We start from the raw sequence: 19,242 nt of genomic DNA, 5'->3' as shown, positions 1-19,242 counted from the left end.
AACGGAATAAAACTAGACATTAGTAAAAAGAGGAACATTCAAAACAATGTGAATAAATGGAAATTAAACAATATAGTCCTCAACACTGGGTGAAGAAAGAAATTAAGAATGAAATTTAAAAATTACTTGAGACTGATGAAAACAGAAACACAACATACCAAAGCCTATAGGATATAGCAAAAGGAATACTGAAAGGGAAGTTTATAGTAATAAACATCTACATCAAAGAAAACAAACAGAATGATTTCAAATAAACACCCTAATGTTGCATCACAAAGAATTAGCAAAGTAAGAAAGAAACAAATCCAAAATTAGAAGAAGGAAAAAAAGATCATGGCAATCATGATCTTTATTGAAATGAAATCAGGACTAAAATAATACAGAAGATCAATGACACAAAATGTCGGTCTTGTTCAAAAAATAAAGAAAACTGATAAACCATTTGCTAGACTAAACAAGAAAGAGAGAGGACCCAGATAAATAAAATCAGAAGTGAAAATTCAGGAGACATTAAAATAACACAGAAACATAAAGGGTCATTAGAGACTACTATAAACAACTATATTCCAAGAAATTGAAAACTTACAAGAAATGAATAAATTTCTGTACACATGCAACCTAGAAATTGAACCAAAAAGAAATAGAAAAGTTGAAAATACCAACAAAATTCATGATTTTGAATGAATGATGAAAAGTCTCACAACAAAGAAAAGTCCAGGACCAGATGGCTTCACTGCTGAATTCTACCAAACCTTTCAAAAATAATTAAAACCAATTCTTCTCAAATTATTTCAAAGAACTGAAGGAGAGGGGATTTTCTTAACTCATTCTATGAGGTTTTGATACCAAAACCAGACAAGGACATTAAAAAAAAAAAAAAAAAAAAACCTAGAGGCCAATATCTATGATGAACATATGCAACAATGCTCAACAAAATACTAGCAAAATGAATCCAACAATATCAGAACAATACACACCATGACCAAGAAGGATTTATCCAAGGGCTACAAGGATGGTTCAACCTACATAAATTAATAAACATCAAATATCACATCAATAGAAGGACAAAAACCATACAATCATCTCAATAGACGCAGCAAAAGCATTCAACAGAATTCAACATCTCATCAAGATAAAAACTTAAATTAGGTATTTACATAGGAATTACCTAATTTAGGAAGGAAATAAATAAATAAATACCTTTATTTAGGAAGGAATGTACCTGAAAATAATAAAGGCCATATGTGACAAACCCACAGCTAACATCATACTGAACAGGAAAAGCTAAAGGCCTTTCTTCTAAGAATTGGAACAAGACAAGGATATCCATTCTCACCACAATTATTTAACACAGCACTGTAAGTCCATGGCCAGGGCAATTAGGCAACAGAAGAAATAAAAGACATCCAAATTGAAACAGAAGAAGTCAAAGTGTCCCTGTTTGTAGATGACATGATACAGAGAAAAACCTTAAGATTCTTATACAAGAACTAGAAAGAAATTATTTAGGTAGATAGTGAGGGTAAGAGAGTCCTCAGCAAGCCTTCCCTTTTAACAAAAAGCAGCTCCAAAATCATTATTTTTCTAACAAAGAGGAGCCTGTGAAATTGAGCTGCAGACAGAGATAAGAAAGCTGGAAGCTTACACCGGTGAATGCCGGCAGCTGTGCCACTAGGTGAAGGCTACGTGGGGGCCAGGCATGTTCAACGTGGAGGCTACATCTTCCCTTTTCTTTGTCAACCACGTGTACAGTAAAGGAACAGGCAACATGGCACTAGCCAAGTAGAGAACCCATCTGCATAATAAAAGATTAAGGTAGGGCAGCCAGCTTCTTCACTATGTAAATGGCACACCTGGTCAGATCAATCTTTTGGGCTCTATGTAAATCAGACACCACCTCCTTAAGCTTGTCTATAAAACCCCATGCATTTCACCACAGAACTAGAAGACCCACTCCAGAGCCCCTCTCTCTCTGCAGGAGAGAAAGGTTTTCTCTTTCTTTCACCTATTAAACCTCTGCTCTTTTTTGGACGGGGGTTGGGGGCTGCAGTTTCACTCTTGTCACCCAGGCTGGGGTGCAATGGCACGACCTCAGCTCACTGCAACCTCCGCCTCCCAGATTCAAGCAATTCTCCCACCTCAGCCTCAGAAGTGGCTGGGATTACAGGTGCCCGCCACCAGGCCCAGCTAATTTTTTATGTTTTTAGTAGAGACGGCGTTTCACCTTGTTGGCCAGGCTGGTCTCAAGCTCCTGATCTCAGGTGATCCATTCGCCTCAGCCTCCCAAAGTGCTGGAATTACAGGCATGAGCCACCATGCCCGGCAACCTCTGCTCTTAATTTCACTCCTTGTGTGTCTGTGTCCTTGATTTCCTTGGTGTGAGGCAAAGAACCTCGGGTATTACCCTAGAGGAATGACACCACTTCAACTCTACCAGAAAACTCTTAGTACTGATAAACTAATTCAGCAAAGTTTCAGGTTACAAAATCAACACACAAAAATCGGTAGCACTTCTATACACAAACAACAAACTAGGTGGAAAATAAATCAAGAAGGTAACACCATTTACAATACTTAGAATTAATTTAACCAAGAAGGTAAAAGACCTCTACAACAAAAAAACTACAAAACACTGATTAAAGAAATTGAAGAGTATCCAAACAAATGGAATGACATTCCATGCAAATGGATCAGAAGACTTAATATTGTTAAAACAACCATGCTACTCAAAGCAACCTACAGACTCAATGCACTACCTATAAAATACCAATGACATTGTTCACAGAAATAGGAAAAGCAATCCTAAAACTTGTATGGAACAAAAAAGAGCCCTAATAGCCAAAGCAATCCTGAGCAAAATGAACAAAGCTAGAGCTATCAAACTACCAGGCTTCAAAATACACTACAAAGTTGTAGTAAACAAAACAGCATGGTACTGGTATAAAAACATAAACATACACCAGTGGAAGAGAATAGAGAACCCACAAACAATTCACATAGCCGCAGCCAGCTGATTTTTGACAATTACACCAAGAACATGCATAGGGGAAAGGACAATCTCTTCAATAAATAGTGCTAGAAAAACTGGATCTCTATATGCATTAGAATTAAACTAGACCCCCACCTCTTACCCTATACAAAAACAACAACAAAAAAATGGATCAAAGAACTAAATTTAAGGCCCAAAACAATAAAACTACTAGAAGAAAACATACGAAAAAACTTCAGGAATGGGTTTACAAAAAGATTTTATGAACAAGATCTCAAAAGCACAGGAAACAAAAGCAAAAATAAACAAATGGGATTATATAAAAATAAAAAGCTTCTGCACAGCAAAGGAAACAACACAGTGAAAAGACAACCTACAGAAAGGGAGATTATATGGTTTGGCTGTGTTCCCATCCATATCTCATCTTGAATTACCACGTGTTGTGGGAGGGATCTGATGGGAAGTAATTGAATCATGGTGGCAGGTCTTTCCTGTGCTGTTCTCATGATAGTGAATAAGTCTCACAAGATCTGATGGTTTTAAAAAGAGGAATTCCCCTACACAAGCTCTCCCTCTCTTTCCCCGCTGCCATCCATGTAACATGTGACTTTCTCCTTCTTGCCTTTTGCCATGATTTTGAGGCCTCCCCAGCCATGTGGAACTGTAAGTCCATTAAACCTCATTTTCTCCCCAGTCTCGGATATGTCTTTATCAGCAGCATGAAAACAGACTAATAGGAGAAAATATTGGTAAACTATTCATTTGATAGGGAATTAATATCCAGAATATATAAGGAACTAAAAAATTCAACAGCAAAAAACCACAATCTGAATTAGAAAAGAACAAATGATCTGAACGGACATTTCCGAAAAGAAGACATACAGGCCGGACACGGTGGCTCATGCCTGTAATCCCAGCACTTTAGGAGGCCAAGGCGGGCGGATTACCTGAGGTCAGGAGTTCGAGACCAGCCTGGCCAACATGGTGAAACCCTGTCTCTACTAAAAATACAAAAATTAGTTGGGCGTGGTGGCACACGCCTGTAATCCCAGCTACTCGGGAGGCTGAGGCAGAAGAATTGCTTGAGCCCAGGATACGGAGGTTGCAGTGAGCCGAGATCATGCCACCACACTCCTGCCTGGCCAACAGAGCGAGACTGTCTCAAAAAAAAAAAAAAAAGAAGACATACAAGTGACCAACAAAAGTGTGAAAAAAATGGTCAACATCACTAATCATCAGGGAAACACAAATAAAAAACACAACGAGCTATCATCTCACCTCCAGATGTCTATTATCAAAAAGTCAAAAAATACTGGTGAGGATGCAGAGAAAAGGGAATTCTTACACGTTGTTGGTGGGAATGTAAATTAGTACAGCCCCTATGGAGAACAATATAGAAGTTCCTCAGAAAACTACAAATAGAACTATCATTTGTTCCAGCAATCCCACTACTGGACATTTATCCAAAGGAAAGAAAATCAGTATATCAATGGGATACCTGCATTCTCATGTTTATTGCAGCACTATTCACAATAGCCAAGATGTGGAACCAACCTGGGTTTCCAACAAGAAAAAAATAGATAAACAAAATGTGGTAAATATACGTAATGGGATAATATTCAGTCATTAAAAAAGAATGAAATCCTGTCATTCATGGCAACATGGATGGAAGTGGAGGACATTTTGTTAAGTAAAATAAGAGAGACCCAGAAAGTTACACACCTTGTGTTCTCATTCATAAGTGGAAGCTAAAAAAAAAAAAAAACAAAAAAAAACAGTTGATCTTATAGAAGTAAAATGTAGAGGAGAGGTACTAGAGGCTGGGAAGAGTAAGGCGAAAGGGAGGGATAAGAAGAGATTTATTAAAGGATTGAAAATTACAGCTCGATAAGATGAATAAGTTCTAATGTTCTATAATAATGTAGGATGACTATTGTTAACAATAATATATCACATAGTTTCAAATGGCTAGAAGGAGGATATTGAATGTTCCCAACACAAGTAAATGATAATAAATGTTTGACATAATGGATATGCTAATTTCCCTGATTTGCTCACTATACATTATATGTATTAAACAAGCACTATGTACCCCATAAACACATACAATTCTTCAGTGACAATAAAATAAATTTTAATAGAAGCTTGAACAAAAAAATGTACTTACCATAGAAAAATTAAGACATTTTTCCACAATCAGTTTCAATATTAACTATTTACCAGATAAATTCATTTAGTTACCTAAAAATTCATTGTCTAAATAATGATTCCTGGAAATAGTAGTAATAGCAGTAGTGGGAACAAAGACAAAAAAAATAGTATCCCTTAAAATGGAAATAGTAAAAATTGTAACCAAAGTTAACTCTCAAAAATAAATTTTTCTATATTCTTTACATGCAGTATCTCATTTATTACCCACAATAAACATATGAAGTAGCCATGATTATTATGCCAGTTTACAAATGAGAAACATAGAGCTAGGGATGTTAACTTGCTACTAAGCTGTAGAAATAAGCATATGTCCAGATTTTATGCTGTCCACCATTTTGATATGCTATCTACAATGCTTCTTTAAAGTAAGCTGTAACAAGTAAGCATTACTTGTTTCTATATAGCAAGTAATTGGTAACATAGTCATCTCTCTGTATCCATGGAGGATACGGAGGTCCCTTGTGGATTCTAACATCCATAAATATCATATCCCTTATGTAACATAAAATGGCATAGTATTCCAAGTAACCTATCCATATCCTCCCATATACTTAAAATCATCTCTAGATTATTACTGAATACAATGTAAATGTTATTGAATAGCTGTTATGCCGTATTGTTTAGAGACTAACGGCAAGAAAAAAAGTATGTACATGTTCAGTACAGACACAACCATACTTTTTAAAAATATTTTTCACCTGCGGTTGGTTGACTCCATGAATGCAGAATCCATAGATACAGAGGATTGACTATAATTGCTCTGAAAAGTTTTCCAGCAAAAATTGTTTCTGCCACACTATACCAAGTGGAGTTATAATTCTTAAATTATATACTCTTTAAGTGTATCTATTCATATAAGATCACTTCTTGGTAAGATAATACAGTGGTTTACTCTGCAAAAAGTGATAATTTACAAAACCTTATTACCTTATTACTTATACAAAATAAGTCTTCTGCCAATTCACTTGAGAAATCAATTTCACTTTTATTTCCAAAATTAGCAACAATAATGTATTAAAACCAAAAAAAAACCATTTCAAATAATTATGAAATTATCATAGCATATTTCCATAATGTAAACAAGTAGAAATGTTACCTGTTGTGTATACTTCTGTATTTCATCCAGAACAAATTCTACTTCTTTTGAGGTTGTTAATGAAGCAAGATTTCCACTAAGATTATAGCAATAAAGTTTTGCATTGTCATAGTTTTCTCTACTGGAATTGACTCTAAGACAAGCATCCCCAATATGACTCCATCCTTCTCCACAAAGATGAGCTAGTAAGAAAAAAAATGTGTCTTATTGTAAGATTACCAAAAAGCAAATGTATTTTTCAATTATTTCAAAGTACTTCTGTATTTGTTTAAATTATTTTTGAAATAAAACATATTAAATATCTCAATATTTCAAATAAATGTTTTCTAATAGTTTGGTTGAGAATGAAAGTAGAACATCCCAATTTTTTCTTTAAATCTTAAACATGAGATAAATTATGGCTCTATGACATCTGTTAAATGTGTTGACTGCTAGGTTTTCTGTGTAACGTCTGGTATATTGGCATATGGTATTTCAATAAGTAAAATCACTACTATATTTATGTCCCAAGGTCTAGTTTACATAAGACAAGATTACTTTAATAGAAAAACAACAAGCTTATAACAGAAGCAGTTTCAAAGTTACTCCTATAAGTGAAGCTAATTGACCTCTAAATCTAATTTCTATAGCTCAGGTATATAGTTGTGGTATAAGTTGGGTTCTTTGATTCTTTCATAAGCATGGGTAGAGAAGTCTCATTTCACTTATGATTAGTAAAGGAGCTATGATCTTTCCTTGCTAATGTTTATTTTTACACAATTATTCATGTCTTTCTAAAGATGAAACATACTGTTCAGTAATAATGGTTTATCTATAGAATCCAAATTGAAACTGAAACACCGTTTTCCAAAACACAGGTTTATATAATATATAAATAAGGCTAAACTTTAGTGTGCACTAATTAAAAATAGTGTTTCATTAATATACTGATCTATAAAGTTAGACTACATTTTAGTTTCTATATCATATGAAATGTATTAGCGCCTCTAGCCCTGTATGAAGGACCTTGGATATATTGCTGCAACTCTTATAAAGTTGTTCTAAAGCAGCTGTTCTCAAATTTTTGGTCTTTAAGTCTTAAAAATTATTGAGGGTCCCACAGAACTTCTCTTTATGCATGCTATATCTACTGATTTGGAGCGTTTTAAAATTAAAAATGGTTTTAAAATTAAAAATGGTAACTTTAACAAATACATGTATTTATTCATTTAAAATAATAATTTTAAACCCCACTATAAATGCACTCTTCCAGCTGCTGAGATGTCTTGCCCCTCTATGGTATACAAATAGGCCCAAAGGAAACGTATCCTCAAATTCCCTTCCCGAGGGAAAGTAGCTGACAATTCAAATTAGACCTCAGCATCAAAAAATAAAGAAGGATTAATGAATGAATAGGGGATGTATAGGCAGAGAGATCAGGGATAGTGCAGATAGAGTAATATGTTAATTGTAGAATCTAGAATGTAGGTAATGGGTGTCCTCTCCACAATTATTTCTGTTTTTTAATATTTCTGTTTTAATATTTCATAACAAAACGTTGAAGGGGAACATTACAACTTAATAGCATATTTTATTTTTATTGTTGTATATTTCTGTAAATGTCTTTAATATTTGGCATTCGACAGCTATATTCTCATATCTGCTTCTACATTCAGTCTATTGGAATAGCATACATCAGATAGCAGTTATAAAACTCCATGGTAAACCCATAACAAATGGAGAATTTTAAAAGCAAATAATGTCTCAGTACTATTAGTCTTCACCAAATGGACCCACTCGAAAGCATCTTGGGGACTCCTGTTCGTTCACGGTTGCTGCTCTAAGGATTAAATTGGGTACCATGAAAAACTCACAGCAGTTGGAACATAGTACTCCCTCAATAAACTATAATTATCATTTAATAAGACTGTGTAGCATGTCCTGGTTTTCAGTTTGAAGCTATATGTGTTTCAATTTTTACAGTCCTTTTAAATCCAAAATACCAAAAACTTTTCCTTACAATGCAAACGTTTTCTTAAATTACGGTTTTTTCTCACCTTACTGAATCAAGGAAGAATTTATATTATTATTGCCTGTCTCCTCATTTATTTTTTAGTGAGAACAAAAATAGTTCATTGACAAATCATACAAATAAAAACAAATGCATGGGCCTTTGTGGCTAAACTAAATTATACTACCAAACCAAATATTTTTATACTTCAGGCTTTTGTAGTATTAAGCATCAACTTAGCAGTGGGGTTAAAAGGAAGGCAATTAATTTATAATGAGTTTAGTGAGATAAATTCAAATTGCCAAGCTCATATGAGATCAATGTAAAAAAAATGCAATACACCAATTGTCATGGAATTGTACAACTGCTCTACAGACTGGGCCCTCTATTTAGAGCATTCACTTCCTTGAGATAAGCTGAATGGAAATCAAATGATATATAACCAGTTGGCTGCTTAGTAAATATGAATTAAGAAAAGGGAATCTGTGCATAATATATTTCATTACATCTCCAAAATAATAGCCTGGTCAAGTGGAGCCTTTATAACAAAGCAACATTTTTTTCCTAGGGAATGAGTAGATGAGTACTACCAAAAGTAACTTTACTATCATTTTTCCAAACTTCCACTGGCAACTAATTTCCATTCTTATCAAAGTAATATTCCTTGAAATGCATACATTCCTTCATTCAAATCTTATTTTGGTCCAAGATTAACCTTGTCATTTTAAGGAAACTTTGAAAATATTTTTATTGATCTACATTTTCATTTTATAGTTTAATTCTGAGAGATCAATACCACTTTCAACTTCTTAGTATCATCTCACTGTTGCTTCTTAAACCCTGCCTACTGCATTATTAATACTATCTTTCTCAAAATGAGCACATATGCACGTCACACTGTTTAAAGGCTTTAAGGGCCAGTATGTAAACAAAATTCAAAGTATGAATGACATTCCAGCGCCTCAATGGTGTGTTTGTTTGTTCGTTTGTTTTTGAGACAGAGTCTCACTCTGTCACCCAGGCAGGGGTGCAATGGCGTGATCTCTGCTCACTGCAACCTCCACCTCCTGAGTTCAAGTGATTCTCCTGCCTCAGCCTCCCGAGTAGCTGAAATTACAGGTGCCCACCACCACACCCAGCTAAATTTTGTATTTTTAGTAGAGACGGGGTTTCACCATGATGGCCAGGCTGGTCTTCAACTCCTGACCTCAAGTGATCCACCCACCTCAGCCTCCCAAAGTGCTAGAATTACAGGTGTGAGACACCGTACCTGGCCTCAATGGTATTTTTAAAGGCAGAATAATTTTGATTTTTATTACATTACCTTGTAAGAAAGATTCTCTTTCAGACAAATTCTGTGATGGAATTTTCCAATATGTTTTAGCATTAAATAGGCTCAGAAACTTTTCTTTAAAAAAAAAAGTGGGGGTAGGGGGCTAGGGGAGGGATAGCATTAGGAGAAATACCTAATGTAGGTGATGGATTGATGGGTGCAGCAAACCACCATGGCATGTGTATACCTATGTAACAAACCTGCACATTCTGCACAAGTACCCCAGAACTTAAAGTATAATAATACTAAAAAAAAATTCCACCTTTAAAAAAAAAAAAACCCTGGGATAAAGAGAGGCAAAATACTAAACAGAAATAAAACACCTAGTTAATAGCTACAACTCTGTCATTTACAAGTCACATAATTTTGAGCATATCACTTCACCAGCATGGATCTCAGTTTATCTGTATAACAAGCAGAACTGGTTAAATGCCTGTATTACCTTTCAATTTTCTAATTTTATCTTTTATACTTCAAAGGAAGAGTACTTAGCATCCACTAGCAATGTTAACTGTGAAAAAATGAAATTACTTTTAAAAATGAGCTTTGCTGTAGTTTATAAAATTCAGATTCTCATAAAAGCAGATATTTATTATAAGAAATGTGAACACATGGACACAGGAAGGGGAACATCACACTCTGGGGACTGTTGTGGGGTGGGGAGAGGGGGAGGGATAGCATTAGGAGATATACCTAATGCTAAATGACGAGTTAATGGGTGCAGCACACCAGCATGGCACATGTATACATATGTAACTAACCTGCACATTGTGCACATGTACCCTAAAACTTAAAGTATAATAATAATAATTTTAAAAAAATAAAAAAGAAATGTATTTATTATAAAATTATATTATATAGGATAATATATTATATAAAATATAATTTATATTATATTATATATTATAAATGTAATATAATAAATATATAAATTTATGGTTTAAATTTATTACATATATAAATTAATGGTTTGAATTTATTAAACATATAAATTATATATTTAGTTAAAATTACTAGATATATAATTTTAATAAATATATTATATGTTACATATTATATAAGTAATATATTTATGTATTTATTGTTAATATATTATATATATAATATTTTTAAAACCCTGGGATACAGAGAGGGAAAATATATAATATATATATTTTAGGATACAGAGAGGCAAAATATATAATATATAATTAATATGTTCTATATTATTGTTGCCTTAAAATATTTTTTATAAATGTTATAATGTATAATGAAAATATGCACTGAGTTTGGAAAATAAAAGGCACTTAAATAAAATATAACAAAATGTTAGTATTTGTTAAATCTGAATATTAAGTCTGAGTGCTTATTATTTTCTACATTTTTAAGATTTTTTTCGATGAAAAGGTATCTAATCAGTTCAACAGTATCATAAACATATGAACACCTTAAAATAATTGGAAGCAAATATGTAATCAAAAAACTTTTCTTGTAGAAACAGTGTTATTAGTACTACAATATTATAGGTTGATATTTACTATGATTTTAATTTTAGAAAATGTAGTGTCCTTACTAAATGTACTTTTCTATGTCAGTATTTATCTGTAGACCATAAACTCATTTACTAAATTTTGAAATCTTTACCTGGTAAAGCCTGGCATTCTTGCTGTCTCTGATCCCACTGGCAATTCAAGTTTAGTGAACAGCTTTTACAGCTGGTAAGTTTGTTACAAATCTGCTCATTTCTCACATGACATTTGGTGTAGTTCTTGACAGACTAGAAAATTAAAAGAGCATGTTATTTTTCACCTTTGTATAGCAATGATTCTTAAACTTCAGTGTATATTTAAATCCTCTGGTGAACTTTAAAATAAACATTTCTAACTCCAAATACAATTCAACTGAATCAGACTCTCTCTTATTTATTTCATTAGTTTATTAAATTAAATTAAATTTGGCCTGAAGCTGCCTCTACAAGTGGTGAACTACAACCTAATTTAGGATTAAACAAACTGCAACCTAACTTACAAGCATATTCTTATAACAGATAGTTGAGTCCCAGCCAATCACAGCAATAGAGGCATATGTTTCAATGGACAAACTGCAAAATATTCAAATAAGGTATTATAAACACAATGGCATTAGGCAAAGCTAACTACACTGCCTTGTTCAAAGGTATTACAAATTAAAATGGCAATCATATCCACTCCCACTGGAAAACATAGATTGACCCCTTATAAAATGGTTACTGGAAGGCCTATGCCCGTAATAACAGAACCTCATGTATCTACTGCTTTTATAAACTCTGACACGACTTGATATTGCAAGGCTTTAATGCATTTTGCCAAGGTATATTTTCACCAGATAGAAGAAGCCCCCACGAACTGATGACAACCAGACTTTTCATGGTCTACACCCCGGAGATTGGGTCTTTTCAAAAGAGACACCAGAGAAAGACTGCCCTTGAAGTCAGCTGCAAGGGACTACACGAAGTTCTTCTCTGCAGCAAAACTTCAGGGCCTTGAGCCTGAGCCTTGGATCCACATTTCTCAATTTAAGAGGACCATTCCCAGTCTCAGGACAGTACACCCACTGGAAACCTCAAGGCAAAATTGACCAGGGACCTTTCTCCTCAGAAACAAATGACATCCTAGACATGAACAGCTTTCCCAAGAAGACAGATCAAGACTTCTTTCCTTAGTCACCATGAAACCATGGTCCTTTTCCTCTTTTCTCTGTTTTTATTTTTTATATATACCCAGGAAGATAACATGCTTATTACGATTTCATAATCAATAGCTTTTGCAGGCAACGTAAGTGAATGTTGGATATGTTGTGTTAAACACAAATCCTTAAATGATCTTACAGATTCTCTGCTTCACCTTCTAACAAATTTCTCTGATGTTCTAAGAGCAATATCTGGTCCTTCGTACAGGGTTAGGCTTTTAGATTCACACATCAGGTTCTTCGTTTAAATCTAACAGTAGTCAAAACCTATAATGAGGGATTTGCAGTTACATTATGCCAGAAATGGAATAGGATAACCAAAAGAAAGGTAATTCAACAGTTTGTAGAGAAATTTATCACCCTAATCCCTTTAATTGTCAAGATCCTTCAACCATGCAATGATTTCATAATGGAGCCTTGGAGAAATATTACTAGTGCTTCTCCACTGTGGCCCCTAACACACAAGGCAAGGAACTGTCTGTCGTGCCTCACCAGGGTATATTTTTATCTGTATAGGATTTAACAACCAACCATATATGTGAGCAACTCCATGTCTCAATAAGTGGAAAATGTTGAATAGGGATTTTAACAGTAATACTGTTAGAATTGTCATGATTATTTCCAATAACCAATTGGAAACTGAACATTGGTCTACACCTCTTAATTTAACTATAGAATAAAGAGGAGTTTGCAAGCAAGTCTAAGTATCCCTAAACATGCATCTTTTGGTAGAATGCTCCTTGCCTGGTTTGGCATAAATGTAAATGAGACTATGATTAGAAATCTGTCGCAAACATTAGCTACTATAGCAGAAATTGGCTACAGTTGCCCATCAAACATCTTTAAATTCTCTTGCTAAAGTTGTTTTAGATAACATGATTGCTTTGGCCTATCTGTTGACTGAAGAGGGAAGAGTGTGTGCAACAGATGACACCTCCTATTGCCTTTGGAAAATTATGTCCGACATGATAGAAATTCAGTTTTAAGAAATCAACAAACAAGATAATTGATTAAAACAAGTAGATTCCTCTTCTGGCTTGTTGATATATTTGATTTTGACCAATTTGATTCAAGGAAGCACGTATTAAGAAGTATAGTTCAGTCTCTTAATATTACCCTCATGATAGTCATTATTATAATAGTCTCCTTAGTATGCCATATCTTCTCAAGAGTCTTTATTATTATTTTATTATTTTTTTTTTTGAGACAGAGTCTTGCTCTGTCACCCAGGCTGGAGTGCAGTGGTGCGATCTCGGCTCACTGCAAGCTCCACCTCTCGGGTTCATGCCATTGTCCTGCCTCACCCTCCCAAGTAGCTGGGACTACAGGCGCCCGCCACCACACCCGGCTAATTTTTTGTATTTTTAGTAGAGACAGGGTTTCACCGTGTTAGCCAGGATGGTCTCGATCTCCTGACCTCATGATCCACCTGCCTTGGCCTCCCAAAGTGCTGGGATTACAGGTGTATGCCACTGTGCCCGGCCCCTCTCAAGTCTTATATGTTCATATGCAGCCATCTGTTATACATCAGATGGTCTCACTATAGTTAAAATAATAAAAACACAAAGAGAATATAAAAAAATCATCCAACTGACTTGACATTGCAAATTGTGAATTCCACCTTCAGACCAAACAAGTCCATTATGATAGTGACAGAAAGTAGTATTAGTGCCTAAGGTTTTTGGTCAATTTCTCAAAACTGACAGCTGGCCAAAAGGGGAGATTAAATTAAATTTGGCCTGATTTAGTATGTAAACAAACTGCAACCTAATTTATGAGTGTATTCTTACAACAGATAGCTTAGTCTCAGCTAATCACAACAGCTGAGCTTCAGCCAAACACATGCTGCCAACTGATCAGACTATTTCCATACAAGGCAAATGCCTCATCACACCATGCCCAAATAGGGCAAATGGTGACCTGTAGCCAATCAAGATGTTCCTAAATGTCACTTCCTTTTTCTGTCTAAAAATACTTCCTGCCCACATTGATAGCTGGAGGTGTCCAAAGCTCTTGGTTCAGAATGCTGCTCAATTCATGAATCAATCTTTGTTCAAACAAGCTCTGCTAAATTTATTTTGTCCTAAGTTTTTCTTTTAACAAGTTAAACTATTGTTCTTGTAATTGGAATGAATGTTTATTAAAAAATGAAGTGTGCAAATTACATAATTTGAAACAGGCACCATCTAATGAAAACTTTTTCCAGTGAATTGGAAAACAGCTTCCAATTCAAAAAATAAAGTCATGTACAAAGTCATTTCCATTAATGATGACATAAAATGGTTCTAGTCTTAATAAAAGTATCATGCAGACCCCTGGGAATGAGGCAGAAACGAAAAGTAGTAAAAGGTAAAGAGATGCTTTATCAAAACCCAATACAATATAAAAAGATAAATGACTGTCACAACAACTCAAACTAATTTTACTTCCACAGACACTAAATAATGGTTCTGGTTGATTGCGATTTCTTCTGTGTATATCTGTCACATTTCCTCCATTGAGGCTTCAAAGAATCTGCAAAAGTTTTATTTTGTTTCCAAAACTACATAATGTAATCATATTTCAACTAATCCTGGCATTGAGAGATTAAAAGTTAATTTCCAAGAAAGAAAAAAAGTAGACAATATAGAAACTTTGATGGTGGTTCCTTACATATACCCAGGTTCAGATAATTCACATATTATCAATACCTATGATAAAACCTAACTCATGAAAAATAGATATTAAAATTTTTGGCTCAGCTTTTCCTGTGGCTCTACTTTATAAGAAAAAAAATACAAAGATTTAATGCTAAACATTGAGCCCCCACCTCAATCTTTTTGTTTTGTTTTGACTATAGGTATAAATACCTCAGGCCTTCTCATGTAATGGAGCTAAATATTTGTTTTCACTCAATAAAGTTAAGAGTTAAAATTAAGTTATAGCTATCCTATAGATAAAATTTATTGAAGCAATTTTTAACCACTTAGAGACTTTAAATGTCACTCACCAAGTATTTATTTATAAGCCACTTCCTTCAGAAAATACATTGCCATCACCTCCATTCCAAAGGTGTTAATTTCTATTAGAGCATTTTATACTTACTGTAAAGTAACAGATAAAAAGTACCCAGATATAATTTTTATCTTTATTCATACTAAAAAATTACAGAAGATACATTTTTGTAAATTTCAAATCATTTTATGACTTTTTCAACCACTTCATTTTCATTAGAAACATAAACTTTCTTATTGTTATTTGTTCTGATTCATAATTTTTTGTTTTCATATAGTATATAAATATTAGCATTATTCTATATAATCATTACAGTACAGTTCTAAACATTTGATAGCTAACTAAAAATAATTAAATTTACCTGAAGTATCAGATAAATAAAATAACCTATCAAAACGACATGAGAATGGCTAAACATGTTGGAATAAGAAAAAGAATAATAGTTTTATGTCAATCTTTAGAATAATAATGGTAACAGAGTCTCCATCCAAATAACTCTACTGCTCTTCATTAAGAAAAATATAGTCATTTATTGATACTAAACAAGTACAAAAAATGAAATTATATTTCAATCACACATAGAGCCAAGTTAATCAATGGTAAAAGAAAGCTATTATTCTGAAACATAGCTGGCATTTTTGGCCTAATGAACCAGACACGCTTATGAATAGTAACCACTACTCTACTGATCTTCACTCTAATATACTGAGATGTAAATTGTAAATGAAAATATGTGAGAATAAAGCACATTGTTTGACCTATATGAAATAGGATATCAATGTACATAATCTAGACTGAAATCCCAAAGACCTCTCTTTGCCATTAACATTTGGTTTAGCTTAATCACAAGACATTCTGATAAAACTGTCTAAAGGACACATTACATCAAATTCTAAATTACAAGTGAGTACCATCTGCTCTCTTACACTATCTCACCCAATGCGTTCCTTGTTAACACATCACCATGGAATAAAATATAAAGCAAAATGCCACTTTATAAATACTTGATAGCAATTTACATAATACAATTTTTAAGATATGTCTGTTTTCACTCAGATATGTTGTATTTTCATATGTAAATGTCTGTCATGGACTGAATGTTTGCATCTCCCAAATTTCATATTTTGAAACCCAATCCCAATGTGATGTTATTAGGAGGTGCAACTTTTGGGACATAATTTAATCATAATGGTGGAGTCCTCATACATGGGATTAACACCATTATAAGGGGTTGAAGACACAAGAGCTCCCCTTCTACCAGGGGAGGAAGCAGTGAAAAGACATCTTCTGTGAACCAGAAAGTAGGCCGTCACCAGATACCAAATCTACTAGCACCAAGATCTTGGACTTCCCAGCCTCCAGAACGGTAAAAGTATGGGAAAATGATAGACGAAACATAAAGTTGGATCAGGCAAAATTTATTGATATGGGCTCACTAAGCAGAAATTATACATTTGATGTTATAGCTTGGAGAGTTAGAAAGGGCTCTTTTTGTTAGTTGGTTAAAACATAGACCAAAAGGTGGCCCACAGTGAGTGACTTGGAAATGCTGGATCTACCTTGGTTTAATACAGAAGACATTTAATGGCTTAGGGAGATTGGAATGTTAGAGTGGATTTGTCCTTTAAGATCTGCTCACCCTCACTGAGAGGGTCCAGAAGACACACCTTTCACCAATATTGAAAGGAATAAACTTGGGAAGGGAGCACTGGCTTATGAAGAGCTCCATGATTGCTGTTTTCTGTATGCCCAGCCTTGCAGTGGGAAGTGCAGCCACTGAATTGGGAAACATAAATCCAACAGGAATAATTGGATCTAGGTTGGCAGGGGCCAGGTAGCAGCACTCAAACAACAAAGGCAAGGTGGGTGAGGTTACTATGATGAACAGCAGAGTTAAAGCAGCAATTGGAATAGTCTGACTTGCTTACATCTACGGCATTGGTGAGTTGAGCATGGGGTTGCTCCTAGGAGTAAAATATATAGAAATCCTACTAAATCCTAACTATGCACTGGGGAAAGGGAAATAATCAGTATCAGTACTAGATGCTGGTTCTAAACTGACATTAATTCCAGGAGACCCAAAACATCACTTTGGGCCACCAGTCTGAGGCTTATGACTGCCAGATGATCAATGGAGTTCAGGTCCCTCTCACAGTGGGCCCACTGGGTCCCAAACCCATCCTGTGGCTATTTTCCCAGTTCCAGAATGCATAATTGGAATAGACATACTCAGCAGATGAAAGAAAACTCACACTGGTTCCTTGACCTGTGGAGTGAGGACAATTACGGAGGGAAAAGCCAAGAAGAAGCCACTAGAACAGCCTCTATGTAGAAAAATGGTAAGCCAAAAGCAATACTCCATTCCTGGAGGGATTGCAAAGATTAGTGCCACAATCAAGGACTTAAAGGATGCAGGAGTGGTAATTCCCACCATATTCCCATGAAATTTGCCTATTTAGTCTATGCAGAAGACAGATGGATTTTGGAGAATAACAATGAATTATCATAAGCTTAACCGAGTGGTAATACCAATTGTAATTGCCTTATCAGATGTGGTTTCATTGCTTGGGCAATTAACACATTCCCTGGAAACTGGCAAGCAGCTAAACATCTGGCAAATGCTTCTTTCTTGAAATTTGTTAGTAAAGATCACTAGAAGCAGTTTGTTTTCAGCTGGCAATGGTAACAATACACCTTCACTGTTCTACCTCAGGAGTATACCAACTCTCCACTCCTATGTAATAACTTAGTTCTGAGGAATTTAACTGCCTTTTTATTCCACAAGACATCACACTGATCCATAATATTGATAACATCACACAGATTGGACCTAGTGAGCAAGATGTAGCAACTACTCTAGACTTACTGGCAAGATATTTGGTGTCAGAGGTTGGGAAATAAATTCATCTAAAATTCAGGGGCCTTCTAACTCACTGAAATCTCTAGGGGTCTAGCAGTATGGGGCATGGCAAGATATCCCTTTCAAAGGTGAATGTTAAGTTGTTGCCTCTGGCCCCTCCTATAACCAAAACAAAAAAGAGGGAGAATGTCTAATAGGCCTCTTTGGATTTTGGAGGTAACACATTCCTCACTGGGGTATGTTACTTTGACCCATTTACCAAGTGATCTAAAAAGCTGCGAATTCCAAGTAGATCTCAGAATAAGAGAGGGCTCTGCAACAGGTCCAGACTACTATACAAGCTCTGCCAGTTGGGCTACATGATCCTGCAGGTGCAATGGTACGTGAAATATCAGTGGCAGACAGGATGCTGTTTGGAGCCTTTGGCAGGCCCCTATAGGCAAATAATAGTGCAGACCCTTAGGATTTTGTAGCAAAACATCACCATCCTCTGCAGATAACTACTCTCCTTTAGCAGAAACAGCTCTTAGTCTGCTACTGGGCCTTAATAGAAACTGAATGTTTAACCATGGGTCACCAAATTATGTGATTTCAGCCCATCTTGAACTGGGTGTTATCTGACCCACCAACTCACGAGGTTGGGTATGCACAGCGGCACTCTATCATCAAATAAAAGTGGTATATACATGATCAGGCTCAAGGAGGCCCTGAAGGAGCAACTAAGTTACATGAAGAGGCCCAAATGCCCATGATCCCCACTTCTGCCACACTGTCTTCTCTCTCCCAGTCTGACCTATCACTTCAAGAGAAGTTCCCTAGATCACTTGACAGAGGAAGAGAAGACTGGTTTCATTTACAGACGGCTCTGCACAATATGCAGGTACCACCCAGAAAAGGACTGCTGAAGTTCTGCTATCCCTTCCTGGGACCTCCCTGAAGTACAGTAGTGAAAGGAAATCTTCCCAGTGGGCAAAATCAAACAGTGCTTCTCATTGTTCATTCTGTTTGGAAGAAGAAATGGCCAGATGTGCAATTATGTATGGATTCATGGGCTGTGGCCAAT

The 19,242-nt window shown here is 35.2% G+C and overlaps 1 protein-coding gene across 4 annotated transcripts in view; it reads right to left on the bottom strand.

The window, feature by feature from the left end:
• ATRNL1 (attractin like 1) overlaps window positions 1-19,242 on the bottom strand; it is an 853,221-nt gene that overhangs the window by 652,678 nt on the left and 181,301 nt on the right. For all 4 annotated transcript variants that reach the window (XM_019035499.4, XM_055353888.2, XM_055353889.2 and 1 more), the window contains exons 14-15: window positions 11,243-11,375; window positions 6,297-6,478 (exon numbers count right to left, since the gene is read on the bottom strand). In XM_019035499.4, coding sequence (XP_018891044.1) covers window positions 6,297-6,478; window positions 11,243-11,375 — 315 coding nt within the window. The remainder of the gene's footprint in view (window positions 1-6,296; window positions 6,479-11,242; window positions 11,376-19,242) is intronic.

The sequence above is a fragment of the Gorilla gorilla genome, chromosome 8 (genome assembly GCF_029281585.2).
Source record: "Gorilla gorilla gorilla isolate KB3781 chromosome 8, NHGRI_mGorGor1-v2.1_pri, whole genome shotgun sequence".
In the NCBI taxonomy this organism is placed as follows: domain Eukaryota; kingdom Metazoa; phylum Chordata; class Mammalia; order Primates; family Hominidae; genus Gorilla; species Gorilla gorilla.
Note: the sequence above shows the minus strand (reverse complement) of the source record. Positions and strands in the feature narration are given on the sequence as shown.